The sequence below is a fragment of the Pezoporus occidentalis genome, unplaced genomic scaffold (assembly GCF_034315485.1).
Source record: "Pezoporus occidentalis ecotype Australia unplaced genomic scaffold, CSIRO_AGI_Poc_V1 ctg11, whole genome shotgun sequence".
Classification (NCBI taxonomy): domain Eukaryota; kingdom Metazoa; phylum Chordata; class Aves; order Psittaciformes; family Psittacidae; genus Pezoporus; species Pezoporus occidentalis.
The window spans coordinates 12,442,063-12,458,444 of record NW_026912886.1 but is presented as its reverse complement, the minus strand read 5'-3'; the positions used below and the strand labels follow the sequence as shown (position 1 = coordinate 12,458,444).

Sequence of the window (16,382 nt, the reverse complement as noted above, 5' to 3'; positions counted from 1 at the left end):
AGAACACTTCTCAGAACTATGATTATGCTTTTACATATACAGCTTAAAGCCAGTACACAGTCCATGACTGGCAACACATAGATAAACTCTGGCCACACAACATGGGCAGTAGCCCTCCGAGGATGCAGAAGTTAAGAAATCAAGCTTTTTGGTGTTAGTTTCTTCCAGCTCCTTTTTTCTAAAAAACAGAAGAAAAAAAGAAACTGAAAGAACTGTTTGGTTTTTATTTACAGGATAACCAGGAGCGAGCTGCATTATTAGGAATAATAGTAATAATGTCCACACCTATTCTGTTCATGAAATAGCAACTGGCTGAGACAAGGAAAACAACTGCTGAAATGAAAACACGAAGAGGGTGATGGAGGCAGGTGGTCTATGGCCATAACTCATCTGCTTTTGGCACAAAAAAAAACCATGAACAAGGGCAAAACCTGAACAGAGAGAGGAAAAATAGGATGCAGAGAAAGCAAACAGCCAGCAAGTTCCATAGCTGCAAGCATAAAACTCCAAGCATCCCAACTGCATTATTGCTCTGAAAGCTTTCCAGGTTGTTATACAGTAAGGGAGAATAAAGAGAGGGGGAAGGGCTGCCCAGAACTGTTCACGTGAGCCAGACTTTAGCAATCATTCTTTTATACATACATATATGTGTATATATATATACACAAACACACACATACACATAATGTCTTCCTATTTAACAAGAATGTCTTTCTTTCTATTTTCTATACATTTCTATATTTTCTATACATTTCTATATTTTCTATACATTTCTATATTTTCTATACATTTCTATATTTTCTATACATTTCCATAAAAACATATTGTTGCATGAAAACATGCACATACAAAAGGGGTATATATTTATATAAATATATATTTCTGTTAAAATATATAAAAAACGGGGAAAAAAAAGAGGTATAATAAAAAGAGGCCTTTAATTAAATAAGATTGCCACTCTGGGATCAAGCCTTCATGCTTGTCAGCTTACTCTCAAAATAAACATCTCAAAGCGGGGCCTCAGTGGTGTCACTTACTCCGGCAAGGCACACTGGGTAATCCCTCGCTATCTTGACAGCTACATAATGTTCAAACTGTTTCACGGGTGAGCTGCAGCACTTGGGCGAAAGAAAATATTAATGCCAGGAATTAATAGAAAAGGGGATGATGGTTTACAAAAGCCAAACAAGGGAAAGGTGTCAAGTTAGTACCGGTGTTAATTGTTAGGGAAAATAATTGCGGTGGGGAGCGGGCTTTGGCGGCGCTCGCCTGTCGGGCTGTCACAGGGGTAACATCTCAACTAGGCAGGCAAGGGGAAAGGGGCCGGCAGTGCGGGAGCACGGCTCCCAGATCATACAAATGACGGGCTGACATCTCTGTGCCAGCAAAGAGACGAACCTTCACCTCTGTGAAGAAGCCGGCACACACCAGGGTTCCATGGCAGGAGCTGGGGTAGACCTGATGGCCATGAGGGAAACGATGGGGGTGATGATACAAAGGCTTCCCCTAAGTTGCTGTTGGGATGTTGATGAAGCTCCTGGGTCACTGTGTCCATTCCTGGTTTTCTTTATAGTACACAGGTAATCAAAATAGGTCATAAAGGAGACAGGGAATGAGAAATAAGCTAGATGACAAGCTTCACCTGATGGGATGAACAGCACAGAGTTCAAATTAACTGCATTTGAGTTCAAGCCTTGAAGTCTAGATTCAAGATCAGAAAGATGTCTATTAAAAAACTATTTATTATAGACAGTCTACAGCCTAGCCAGAAAAGCCTAGTGATTTTAGGCATGAGCTGATCTAAAGAAGGATTTTTGCTTATAGTTTTCCTTTAAACATAACAGAAGTTGAGAAATTTTTGAAGACATCAGACTATTAAAAAAAGCTTTCCAGCAGCCATTTCCTACTACAGACAAACAAGTCAACAGCTTCTAAGCACGTGCACCCAGGCTCCTCTGGCATGCAAGGTCTGAACCTGTTCATCTCGGTCACAACAACTGTATCAATGTTGAGGGAGTCACACAAGAAGACCAATTATTCTTGAAGCCAGCTGAGAATTTAGCCTGAAAAAAATACCTCTCTAGTGGGAAAGGCAAAGTGTAATGCTTTAAGGTTAACTTAAACGTTATGCAAGGACAAGAAGGTTCTCACACAGTAAAATGCATGGACAAAACATATAAACCAAAGAAGATTACCTAGTTTTTAGCCTGAAAAAAGTCCTGTAAAAGGAAAGGATTACTTCTAAAAAACAACACTGCATCAGCTGGGCCTGTTTTCCCATCAGAGAAAGAACACACACACCCTAACAGGGATGCTCCCTTGAGTTCATTTGTATAATACCTATTTTACTTCTATTTTCTAACACTAAGCAGTGCAGGCAGACCAACCATCAGCTAAAATGTGAGGCAGCTTCAGGGAACAAAAGTTGCTGGGACGCAGCAGCAGGAGAGGGTTCAGCAGCCCAAGAAACTGTTAATAGTGCTTTTAAATGGATACTGCTGCCCTCTAGCAGCTACCGAGGGATGCATCACATCAACCGCGTGTAATACTACTACAGACTTAATTAAAACAAAACCAAACCAAACCAAAACCAGAAGACCAGATATCATTTCAAGCCACACACTATTTTACAGGAGTAAACTTACTGGAAATGTAGCATATGAAACAAGTCTCGTTACATAAATAAATAATAAAAAATTACCACCAAGTTGCCTTAAAATCCTGGGGAAAAATATCAAAGAACAGTGTGAAATATAATCTAGGCCATCTTAAGTTTTGGTTAAAACCTAGATTTTAATCTGAAGAAGGAAATGAAGGATTTCTTTTATATGCACGTAAAGAATACATTTCTTCAAGTCTTCCTAGAAATAGAATTACTGGAGTTATTTACAACAAGGAGTAAAAGACATTTTAAAATGGAACACGCATTTTTCTTCTTAAGTGGAAAACCGCTGTATTCTTGTAGTGAAATAGCTGGGATCAAGGCTTAAAGGGGAAATCAGAGAGAAAAAGTATTCTGCTGGCAGGAAATTCAGGTAATTTTGGAAAGTTTTGTGCCCAGTTAGTTTTATGTGGCCAGATAGAAGTGAAACATTGTTTGGAAACAAGCATTGCCAACAAGTTCCAAGGGAAAATAAACCAACTAAGAAGAAAGTAAGCAACACAAACCCACCACAACAAAAAACAATAAACAAAAAAGACCAGCGAAGTATACAGTACATGTAAACATGCAGTTGATAGGTTAAAAAGATAGGGGAAAAAGCCTGAACCACACAGAAGCAGATACAGCATGCTCTATGCAAGACACATAGGAAATGGTATTTTAAAAATACTAAAGGAACAAGGAAAAACCACCAGACTCTACCAAAACACCATGCGATGCACAAGAGGGAAAGAGTAACACAAAGAACAGATGATGGCAAGATTAGTCCCACTGAACACCATATTCCCAGTCAGGGTTTATGAAGGCACAGGAGGGCACAAGGACAGGGCATATCTCTGTTACTAGACAGCACTGAGGACCTTCAGTGTAATGTAGTTGCACCTTCTTGCATTCTCAGTCTTTGGCCTAAGAAAATCTCCTTACAGGGGTCCCAGGAAGATGCAGTGAAAGCTGTTAAAGCAGAGATAGTTTGGACAGTTTAAGAAACCTGTGCTCTGAATTACAATTGCCCACAAAAGAAGAAACATAGGGTATTCTCTGGGGCCTATGTGTCCTCCTCCTCTGCTGCCATCTTTACAGCTCTTAATTTAACATTAATTCACCAAATATAGCTACAAAATATAATGGATTAATTGCTCTTGTTTGACTCAATCTATTTTCCTGAGGTTCCTGACTTAGTGCATTCATTCCTCATGGCCAGACCAGGAGGGATGCTCACAGTCATCACGATGCATTAGGGCAAAGTTTCAGCCACATACATTGCAATTCCAGAAACTGGATTTGGCACAGACAAGTGCTTGCAGCACAAGCAGAGCTACACGAGATCCAGAAAACATCAAAATAAGTACCCAGCACCATTCAAATTCTTAGCAGTTGTAAATTAGCCATGATTACGCCTTTCAAAAATAAGTGTGAAAAGTTGCCTAATACATCTCAATAATTAATAAATTTGAAGGACTAATGATCTAATTGCAGATACCCTCAAAACAGAGGAAGCCTAAATTAATCAGCATGTTTGCAGGGAGCGATTCAGCCTAATTGCTCTGAGCATTTGCTTTCCAAACAATGGACTTGCTCTAAGCTGACAAACACCCAGCCCAGCACAAACACATCCCGTTCTCCAGCACCCTGGTGTCAGCGTGGACCCAGGCAGTGGATAGCCCAGAGCTATGAGTGGTGGGCTACTGTGGGTTCATTACTGCTTAAAGGTGAAAATATGTGTTATTGTGTCCTTTTTCTTTCATTTTATTTTGTCCTTGGGAGACTGAGTTTTGGCACAGCTCATACTAATGCTAGGAGCTGCCCAGCTGCCCATAATGCAGTAAAGCCAGCTTCAGGAGCCACTCACACAGCAAAGCCAGCAACATGAGCCCACTGGGACCCTCTGGAGTGTGGGGTGCTAGATGTGAGAGCAGATGATGTGCTCTGGATGGGGAGGTGGGATGCACCCAGCGAGATGACGGCATGCTCTGCACTACTTCAGCCAACCCACCCTGCTCCCTCAGTGTGCAGCTGCCTGTATCATGAGAGGAAAGAAATGAGAGCAAAACCAAAGTGCTGCAACAGGCAACAGCAAAGGAAACCTGAAACAGAAAGAAACAGAGATGGGGCACAAAGGTCCTGTAAAGTGCTAGAAAACACAAAACCATGTGGAAAAAGAGACACAAGAAAAATTCAAGCTGGAGCAATGAGGCTGAGGTGGGGGGAATAAAAGACAGCAACCACAGCCACTCACCAGCTGACATCACATCCGAGAAACATATTTCTTGTAACCACACCGTTTAACAGATGAAAGGATATACTCATACTTTGAAAGCACAGGATTTGGAAACGGGGTGCTCCTCACCCTTACAGGCACTCAAAACCCAGTTTCTGTTTTTTCTTACAGCCGGGTTTGTCAACTCAGTGACGGTAACACTTCCTTATGGCTGCAGCATCACGTGCTGCTCGGTGTCACAGCATCACCATTGTGAACAGGTGACTTGTGCAGGCACAGTCAGAGCATCTCAGAGCCGTAAGGGAGCAAGACATTTCAGGTTTCATTAGGCTACCCAAAACAAACATGAGCCATTGCCCTGCCCTATCAAGGTGAACCAGCAGGTCACAATGGGCTCCAGCCTCTCCCAGTTCAAAGCATGTGGAACTGGAAGCTGCGATCTCCATCCAAAAAAAAGTCTCAATGGGGCCATAAAACCACTAAGGGTGCAACAAACTGACAGCATTTAGAGCACTGGTAATTCAGAATGCTTAATAATTTTAAACCAGATAATTATTTCTCTTTTCTGCAGAAGTACTTATAGTATTAAAACTACATAGATCGCAAACTCCTCACCATCACCAAGATACATCTACTATTAGTAATACTATAACAAGTATACTATAAATAGCCCAAACTTTTGCTATTGTGTATATAAACACACAGATCCATAACCTTCAATGAAGAGAAAAATAGGAGAGAGTAGATGTTAACAGGAATAATACGGGGGGGGGGGGGGGGTAACAAAAATCTGGTAAACTAAAGGAGGAATTTAAATCACACCAAAGGGAACATATGCTGGAAAGAGCAGTACATAGCGAGGCAAAAAGTCTGGAAAAATATCTGGAAAGTTGGGAAAAAGTAAAGCCACATGTTGGTCTTATAGCTTGCAGTTATGAGCAGAACTACGAGTCACCTTTGTTCAACCAAGTGTAATTAATTCCTACTTAACAACTGTTATGCATATAATGAGTGAACTTGCAGAGTAGAGCAAGGAGTTTCCAATGGTAGAAATATTTCTCCTTTGCCACATACATTAGATTTATCTTCATATGTTTCTATACACACATGGGTGTATACTTCTTACACTGGGAAAAAACAGAGGCGGAGACAAAGACTGAATGCTAGACCAAGAGACTTTGCTCAAATTTTGAGTACTTATCATGTTATAGCATCGTATCATAGAACAGATTGGAAAGGACCTTAAAGCTCATTCAGTTCCAACCGCCGGTCACAGGCAGGGACACCTCACACTAGACCAGGTTGTTCCAAGTCCCTTCCAACCTGGCATTGAACGCCACCAGAGATGGGGCAGCCACGGCTTCTCTGGGCACCCTATGTGAGCACCTCACCCACCCACAGAGCAAAGAATTTCTTCCTATTATCTAATTTAAATCCACCCATTTCCAGTTTAAAGCCTTCCCCCCTTGTCCTACCACTATGTACCATTGTAAAAAGCCGCCCTCCAGATTTCTTGTACGCCTCTTTAGGTATTGGAAGGCTGCTCTAAGGTTTCCCAAGAGACTTGCTCGTCACCTCTTACACTAAAAGTTGTTATAGAGCTGGAAGACACAGCAGAGACATCAAGGAATGGTTTGGGTTGGAAAGGACCTTAGACCGCATCTTGTTCTAACAGCAGGGACACCTCCCACTACATCGGGTTGCTTCAAGCCCCATCCAACCCTGTAAGCAATTAAACGCAACTAAAGCTGCTGCATCCCCTCCCAGCTCTGAAGCTCTGCCGTTAAGGGCAGCAGACGCCGGCAGCGGCAAGCTCGGGGCGGGGGGGAGCGGGGGCCGCTGCTCCCCGGCCGCGCTGCGGGCTCGGCGGGGAACCGCCACGAGAGGGCATCAGCCACCCGTGCTGGGCTTGAGCGACGCGAGCAGTGGTACCTTGAAACTGAACCTGAGAGACGAGGACAGGACACTGCACCTGGGTGCCATTTCCTTAGTTAAGGAGATACATAACTTACACCCCAAAAAAGACCTAAACTGATTGTTTGATGATTGCTTTGAGACACCCCCCCCCCAGCAATTTCTGATAGCATAATAACTGAATATTAAAGTTTAGGACATTTACAAAATTTAGGTTAACCCTGGTTAATCTAAGGATTAGGTCAGCATTCAACTAAGGATGCTGGCACACACTCTGCGCTCAGTCCGTGGTTTTCATGTGAAGATTTTGTTATTTAACATACAGCATACTCCACACAGTACCTGGAGTTAGTTCCCAGCCAAGATGTTACTACTAGATGTGACTGCTTTATTCAACTAACAGCAGGACACTGTTACTCTTACCTATGAACTCCAATGCTCTGCTACCACTCCTACCTAACAAGAGCATTTTTGCACTTGCACACACTAGGCTTCTAACTCAAATACACACATAAAACTCAGGACACAACCCACTGGAGAGCTCCCAGTGCCCCCAGAAAACCATGGGAAGAGGGACTGAAACCCTTTCCCAGCTGTGTCAGGCCGCACTGCTTAGTTAGCACTAGGAATTTGCTATTCCCAAAATGTGAATGAGGATGACTTGGCCTCCAGCCCAAGCTACAGTCTGACTTGCAGGACATGTTCCTATATTCAGATTATTTAGAGTAGGCTGGTATACTCCAGCACAACGGCTATATCCAGCATCGCGGTGGGGGAAGACAGGGAAAGTCGCATTCTCCCAGCCCACAAGTTTACTCTGAGGTTTTCTCACACAGGAGAGATGAGCAAAGCTGACAACTTCCCATTTCTGAAAGCGCATTGCAAAATGCACAGTGGTTGCAAGCCTGAGTATCAAGCAAAGACCCTAAGTAACCAGGATGACTTCAGAGACCTATAAAGATGTGCATCAGCAGCATGTTTTAAGTAGCCACCACTGCAACATGATGATGACTGAAGAATTATCATTAAATCAGTATTTTCCCCCCTTCCCAGTGCTGGGGGGGGGGGGAAGCAGAAATTTTACTGAATGATGCATCACCTCACTTACTTAGTTTGCTAAATGAGCATTTGCCACAAAGCACAGAGCAACATCAAAAAGCTTTTTTCTCCTTGCTTACATTGTTTCACTGTGTTGTCCAATGCTTCACCAAGACAAGCATTTGCTTTCTTACATAACAAAACATAGCCCAGAGCAAACTATAATTTGTCTCCTTTAGAAATATTACTCTACTGGAATTGCTCATTTCTAGCATCTTTTCCATAGAGACAGCTAGATGTGTCCTGGCTTGTGCTGCCTTCCTAGTAAATCCAATTAACTGCTACACTGTTAGGAAATACAGGCTTCAGTTTAACAAGTAAAGATCTTAATCTAAGTACTTGTCATGGTTTAAGCCCAGCCTGACAACTAAATACCATGCAACAGCTTCCTCACTCCCCTGCCCACATTGGGATGGGGAGAAATGGGAATAAAGATAAAACTCATGGGTAGAGATAAGAATAAGCTTAATAATTTAATAATAATAATTATGATGATGAAAAAGGGAGAGACAGAGGAATAAAACCCAAGGGAAAAAATAAAACCAAGTGATGCACAACATAACTGCTCACCACCCACAAACCGATGCTCAGCCAGTCCCTGAGCAGCAACCAGCTATTCTGTACCAACTCATCCCAGTTTATACACTGAGCATTTCATTCTATGGTATGGAATATCCCTTTAGCTAGTTGGGGTCAGCTGTCCTGGCTCTGCTCCCTCCTATCTTTTTGTGCACCTCCTCATTGACAGCATGAAAAACTGGAAAGTCCTTGATTTAGGGTACGTGCTACTGAGCAACAACTAAAACATCGGTGTCATCAACTGCATTCTCATAGTAAATCCAAAACACAGCACTGTACCAGCTACTAGGAAGAAAATTAGCTATTCCAGACGAAACCAGGACAGTACTCATTCACTCATTCTAAAAGCTGAGAGGAAAACCAAGCCTATACTCAGCCAAGAGTTACTGTTTCATGAAGACATGAAGAATCAGCATGGAAAAAGTTGACCAAGATAACAGATAATAGAAATCCCAACAACAAGCACCACATGTGAGAAGTTTTCCAAATCCAGATGGATCCCTGCAGATGCAAACCTTCACAAGCCTTTAGGCTGTGCAAGCTTATTTGCTTTAAAACCTTATGAGTAAACCCTATTTCTTCATCTCAAAAAAAAAAAAAAACAAATTGCTCATCTATTTTGCAATGCAAACACAACAGAACTGTTTCCACATGCAGAAAAAGTATGAAATAAGGAATAAATGTAAAATGCAGAGAGAGTGGACATATGGAAGAGTTCTGACAGGTTCAGACTGAAGGTTCTGAAGCAGCCACAGAACCTCTGGCAGGATAGCCCTCAACAGCAAGCAGAGAAACTACCAGCTGGTTGCTCATAAGCACTTTTACTCCCAGTTGCAACAGCCTGAAGAAGAGCCAGGCTAACAGCAACAGGCACTTCCCCACAGTTTATCCAGGAGTTCCCCAAATACTTTCCAATTTATGTGCTATGTCATTTGGGGGTGGGTTTTAGGATTTATTTGTTTTTTGGCATGTTGTCATACTTAAATTGCATCCCAGATTAGAGGGAATTGTTGTGTTACAAGCCCTGTTCCTACGGTTTCCCCATCAATAAAATCTTTGCAGATAACTCTTTGCAAAAGCACTCTTAGAGCAGCTCCACCATTTAACAGATTTCAACATATTCTTTGGCCTTTTTTATTTTGTTTGTTTGGTTTTGGGGTTTGGTTTTTCTTAAGCTCAGATAGAATTTCTCCAGGTTATTGACTCTGCAGTTCCTGAATAGGTGCAGATAACAAATCCAGCCAAGAAGGTGCTTTGCAGCTGCACAGCAGGCAGGAGGAGCAGCTGTCTCCCCTGTGTACCCAAGGTGGATCAACCCAATGGTTGAGTGCTCTGACCTGCACAAGTGATATAAATGACTTGTTGCATCAGAGATGAATAGAAGCCAAGTGCTGCCAAACTGAAGTGACTGATAGGAGAGCTGTGTGAATTTCAGAGGAAATGAGCTGAAAGGTGGGGCTCACCACAGCGATCTCTGATAACCAGGTTCCGGCCTTCCTTCAGGTGGATGGTCAGCAGGTAAGCAAAGGGGTTGGGCAGGTCACCCAAGCAATCGTTTGCTTCCTCTAGAACCTAAGGAGAACAAAGAAATTGGTCACTGCTGTGCACCTCCTGAAGTGGCCCATGAATGAAGCAGGTGTTCCCTTGGTTTTGCAGAGACAAAGTTCTTGTCTTTCCTTAGAGCAATTTTTACAGAAAGAAGGAAAAAGAAAGCTATTTCTTTCCCAGGCTTTGTTTAGCAAATGGCTAATTATGAGCATCAGGTACCTTCAACAAAGCAAGGGGTAACCCAAGAGGGGTTATACCTGAAGGTGAGTAGTAATATTAACAATCGCAAATGCATGCTAACCATTCTATGATTCTATGCAGCCTTCCAAATCCTACCAACTTTCTGCACTATTATTTTTTAACTGTTTCTTGTGCATTCATAGACTATCTCAAGTTGGAAGCAACCCATAAGGATCATCAATTTCATGCATACTCATCGATGGCCTCATAAGGAAGTGCACGTTTCACATAGCTGTTGAGAGGACAGCATTTCTTTACCCAGTTCAAAAGAGAGAAACACAGCAGTAGGCAGTGTTGGCTGTGAGATTTTGCAGTAAAACTCAGGAAGTTTCTTGTTCACGCGAGATGCTGGTAGGTTACACACCTCAGCATCATCCAGCAAAAACAGCCTCTGGACAGCACTTGAGATGTTATCAGAGGGCAAAGGTAGAGAAGTTCATCTGGATTAAGCAAACACGCATCATATGCAAAATGTGTGTCAAAACTGCCAATGCCTTTTCACACTGCCCTCAAACTGTTCTTGTCTGACAAACCCTACAGCCACGTTCAGGTACTTGCTGTCTTTATTTTAATCCATTTTGTTCTTGGGCTGCTAGTTAAGTATTTATCCTGATGTTTTCATCCATTAGCAGTACAATATAGATATTATAGACTACTTCAAAATATCCAGAACTTTTGGGTCTATTTGAAGCATTAGCAAGTGCTTTGCACTACTGAAAAAAAAAAAACAAACCAAACCCAAAAAAAAAACCTCAAAACCACAAAAAACACCATTAAACAAAATCATAGTTTTAAGCCCAGCTGGTAACTCAGAACCATGCAGCCACTTGCTCAGTTCCCCTCCTTCTTCCCCCATCTTGCCCCCAGAAGGATGGGGAGGAGAATTGAAAGAAAGTAACTCCCACAGGTTGAGATAAGAGCAGTCCAGTAACTAAGGTATAACACAAACCAGTACTGCTACCACCAATAATAATGATGATGATAAGGGAAATAACAAGCAAAGAGAATACAACCGCTCACCACTCGCTGACCAATACCCAGCCTGACCGAACAGTGATCTAACCCTTCCAGGTAACTGCCCCCAGTTCTACATCCTGGGCATGATGTGCTGTGGTATGGAATACTCCTTTGGCTAGCTCAGGTCAGGTGTCCTGTCTCTGCTTCCTCCCGGTTTCCCCTCCTCCCTGTCAGAGCATGAGACTCAGAAAATCCTTGATCAGAGTAAACATTACTGAGCAACAATTAAAAACATCGGTGTTATCAGAGTTGTTCTCAGGCTGAGAGTCAAAACCACAGCACTGCACCAGCTAAGGAGAAAAATGACTGCTAGTGCTGAACTCAGGACAATACCACACTGGGGAAATCTATAGAAGGTTTCTTCACCTGCTGGGGTTTTTAATTTGTAGGAAGTAAAGAACCTAAAGCTAAAGTTGTGCTTCTGATCAAGTTTCAAAATGCTTTAAAATGAAAGGCCTTACCATGTGATCATCAAAAATCTGAGATGATGTGGAAGAGTCTAAATCCATTTCTCCACACGGGTACTATAAAACAACAACAAAAAAATACAACGAATTAGACGACAATAATTTAAGGATCCAGGTTAGTTACAACAGCCCTTGAGAATTCCGAATATCCTTGGGATGTTCAAGCCAGCACGTTCCTGTTGTTGTCTCCTACTCCTGAATGCATTTCAGGTCCTGTTTAAACTTAAGCAACTATTTAAGAATACCACCCAGACATCTACCCCGAGGCTGGATAGTTATGAGTGGTGGGATAGTACAGGCAAGTACTTAGGCCAGTAGGTACCTCCAATGTTTTGGAACTTACCTCTGAACAAGTGCAGAATTCTGAAAGACTAATAAAATATATGGAACAAGTATGCTGTCACCCTGGCAATTCTAGAGACACAAACCACTGCGACATGCTGGGGCCTGGCACATGCCTACAGAGCCCTGCTCAGTTCTATTCAGTACGCTCAAGAGGCAGACTACACTGAAGCAGGGCCATCATGAGGACAGGAGGACAAGACACAGAACTCAGATGAGGTGATAACAACCTGATCCCTATCTCTGAGTGAGCTGAGATATGCAAAAATATTTTGGCCACCATCCAGGCATGCACATTCTCACCTGGCTGATCCAATGCTGGGATAACAGGGACAGTAGCCTGGAACCGATTCAAGCATGAGTGAGACACATGCACTGCAATCAAGCAAGCCAAGCAGTGAAAGCCTCTCTGGTATGGAAGATGGTAGCTGGCACCGCAGGGGGAAGTTGAGTGAAGAGCTGTGTGGTGTTTGGCTGCCTGCTGGGTTAAACCACGACAAAAGGGGAAACTAGATGCTGGACGTGTACTTTCTCCCACTTTGTGCAGTAATGGGAAGATCCAAAAGATTTTATTTGGTGCCCAGCACAGGAGAGGAAGTCAAACATTTCTTCCCAACTACTGACTCATCTAAAAACTTGAGGCTATGGTGAGACAGTGTCTAGACTGTCTGGACATATGGAAGGGATTCATCAGTCAATACACTCTGATGCTATTTTGACTGCTATAAGAGTCTATGATCATCACTTTAGCTGAAGAGGACCTATGTGCCTGGGCAACACTTTTGGTCTAACACAGGGCAATCACAGCCCATTCAAATCTAAAGATTTATGCTAACAATAAACTCAGTCCATAGAAATGCACACAAGGTGGAATTTGATCCTCATGTGAAAATGTCATTATATGCAATGTGGTAACATCCAAATTTCTCAGATGTGAGCTGCATTGAGTGGAGCACTATACAAATAGAGAAAAAAAAAGGAACCACCAAAGATCATAAATCTTAAAGATACTGATATGCTGAAATAAATATAAATACACTTTTGTGTAGTGATTCTCCTCCTCCCAGATACATATCTTACATATCAGGAAGTACAGTAATAAAGCATTGCAAGGAAAATTTCACTTGCATGACAGACAAAATTTAACATTATGGTTCCCACAGCAATCGTAACTTGGCCACCTTGCAAAAACACATTAAAAGTAGAAAAATCATCATCATAAAGAGCAGCAGCAGAAGTTTCTCGCACAACAGAGCTGAGTTACAGCTGCTAGGGGAACCCTAACTGTGAATTTCCTGACTAGTATGAATAAAATCTCACTTGTGTACATTAAACCTAGCATTTCTTGTAATCCCTGGCTTCACAGGGATCTCCTTCAGGCACCATCATTGGCACTGATAATGGTTTCTCTTTACAGCTTGTTTTACATGGCGTAAACACAGAATCACAAAACTGCATTGAAATTATAATAAGCACCCTCTCTGCTAGCTTGATATCTCTTATAATAATATTACCCTCAAAGTTACGATTTTGTGTTTATTCTGCTTTTTGTTTACTTCCATTACATCAGGTTTTGAACAAAGATTATAACTTTTAAATTAAAAAACTTTGATTTTTCATTTTAGCTCCACATAATGTAAATTGCTATTAGTTTAAGTACACAACTGCAGTGAGCACACTGAACATAGACAAAAGACTCACTGAAAATATGGTCTTGAAATCTAGCTTTTTATCTAACTACAGTGATGTTTCTGAACTTCAAAGTATAAACCAATGTGGCCACATCCACCAAGCAGGTCATAGTTCCAAATATATCTGTGTAAAGACAAATCAAACAAGAGTGTGTGTGTGTGTGTGTGTATGTATATACACATGTACACATATATATAAATCAATCAAATATTCCTCCTGACGAGATTTGTAACTTTATCTCCTCTTGTTTTCTGCAGAAGAAAGGCAGAAAGGGCACTGAGTGCATCAGCAACGGGATGAGGCTTTTGGTTGCCAGTGACACACTGCAAGGTGTTAGTAAGAAACAAAGCGATGTTAGCACATTTCAGCAATGACACAGAACCAAAACGCAGCTCATAAGGTAGCACTAATAGTGCCCTTTGCAACCTGAATCAATCAGGGTGGATGTGGCTCTGAGCAACCTGATCTAGGTAAAGATGTCCCTGCTCATTGCAGGGGGGCTGGATTTGATGACCTTTGAAGGTCCCTTCCAACCCAAACTGTTCTAAAATTCTATGATTTTGTGATTCTAGGGAGGGGTTCAATGCAATTTCTGTTGCTTCCTCATCCTCCAGTTTGCCTAGCTGGGCTGCAATAGGGAACAGAAATAGTAAATCTTTCAGTAAATGGAAATACAGTACTGTGTCAAGAGCCTCTATGGAAGATGGCACGATCTGAGAGCACTGGCAGCTCTGTACTGAGAGTTCAGGTGAGTGTAAAAACCACAAGCCCACATTAAGCTCATGTACGATGCTTGGCAAGTATCTCATGGTATTGGGTGACCAGAGATAACCAGGAAATGAGTAGGTGCCGTATGACAAGCAATTTAGGGGGAAAGAAAGCTCAACCTACATTTTTGCTTTTTTTAGTTTGTTTTGTTCCCGGGATCTGCCTTCCTCCTCCTGATTTACCTCACTGATCAGTGGATGATGCTCCCAAAAGAAAGATATGAATTACTGTCGTGCTACTCACGGCAACCCCATCCACTATTAGGAGACCAACAACTTCCACAATAAACTGATCCCATCCAAGGCACATGGAATACAAATTTTGTAGTGCTCAGTGAAGTACAGAAAAACTGAATATTGAGTTTTTCACCAAATTCAATTTAAAATATAACTAAATTTGTTTAATATTCCTTATCCATTTCGACTTTACTTTGCTTCACTCCAGTATATATTCTTTAGAAAAAAGAAAACTTTCTGCATTTGAAAGTTGTAAATGGAGGCAGATTACAGGAAGGAAGGCAGGATATTCACACAGCAAGATGATTTGCCATAGAAGTAAACACTAAATGATTTACACAAGCACATACACAAATACACATTTTGGGAAAGATATAAATGCTGCAAAGAATCAGCCAGACTCAGATTGTGCATGTGGAGGAAACTTGATTTGAAGTTAAGCTATTCCATCATTATCCAAGTACCTCCTTCTCCTAAAGCACTTAGCTTGCCCCAGATCAAAGCAGGATTTAGGATTAATTTTGGTGCTGCTGCTGTAGATTCTAGGTTAGAGGTTTTCATCTACATCAGCAGGAAAGAACTGTGGCTATCAGAGAACTCCTGAAATAATGACACATTCAAAATGTTCAACCTACCATATACTGAGCTGCTACAACTTCAGAGTAAGGTTTAAACACAGAAAAAGTGATATTCTATTTCAGCTTTTTTCTTATGTAGACCTCTGAATAATAACAGAATCATACAATAGTTTAGGTTGGGAAAGACCTTTAAGACCATTGAGTCTGTTAACCCAGCACTGCCAAGCCCACCACTAAACCATATCCCTGATCACCACATCTACATGTCTTTTAAATACCTCCAGGAATGACGACTCCACCACTTTCTTGGGCAGCCTGTTCCAATGCCTAACACACCTTTGGATGAAGGAATTTTTCTTCATGTCCAATCTAACCCTCTCCTGGTGCAACTCAAGGCCATTATGGTACAGTCCAGTAAGTTGAAGCAAATCTGTTAACAATTCAGCAACACTGAACTGAAAGTGATGGTCAGTCACTACCAGTCTGACACTTTGCCTCACAACAGACTAACACTGCTTTGATAAGAATACACAGACCTTCAAGATGCAGAACAAGCAGTTTTATATCAGAAAAGACCATTTTTCCCATGGCAGCACTAACCATCATTGTGATCATGCAGTTAATCAACCTGTGAAACCACCAATCCCAAAGGAGGGCTTTAAACCAAAACGTGTTCACCATTTTTGTATCTCGGATGACTATGGAAAGCAGTTACCACAGCTGTAACAACGAGGGTATGGGAAAAAGGATTCAGAAAGTTCGAAGTCTAACCTGCCCAGTGAAAACTCAACAGGAGATAAACTTCCATGAAACATAAATGAAAGAAATTTCGTTTCATGCATTCATCTGCTGTCTATATTACAAAGCGATTGTGTAATCCACAGGATTCCCCACTTTGCCCAGGCCAGGCAGGAATTACTGGTTTATGTCAGATTTGAAGCACACTGGTGTTTGATCCTCTTCTTCCTGGGACATTCTGTCCAGCCACAGAAGTACTGACCGCAGAGGCAGAGTAAATGGAAG

At 41.8% G+C, this 16,382-nt stretch overlaps 1 protein-coding gene across 2 annotated transcripts in view; it reads right to left on the bottom strand.

Annotated features, from left to right (window-relative positions):
• Positions 1 to 16,382, bottom strand: part of MCTP2 (multiple C2 and transmembrane domain containing 2) — a 123,939-nt gene that overhangs the window by 88,368 nt on the left and 19,189 nt on the right. For both annotated transcript variants that reach the window (XM_062631365.1, XM_062631354.1), the window contains exons 4-5: positions 11,738 to 11,800; positions 9,935 to 10,043 (exon numbers count right to left, since the gene is read on the bottom strand). In XM_062631365.1, the coding sequence (XP_062487349.1) occupies positions 9,935 to 10,043; positions 11,738 to 11,800 (172 nt within the window). The remainder of the gene's footprint in view (positions 1 to 9,934; positions 10,044 to 11,737; positions 11,801 to 16,382) is intronic.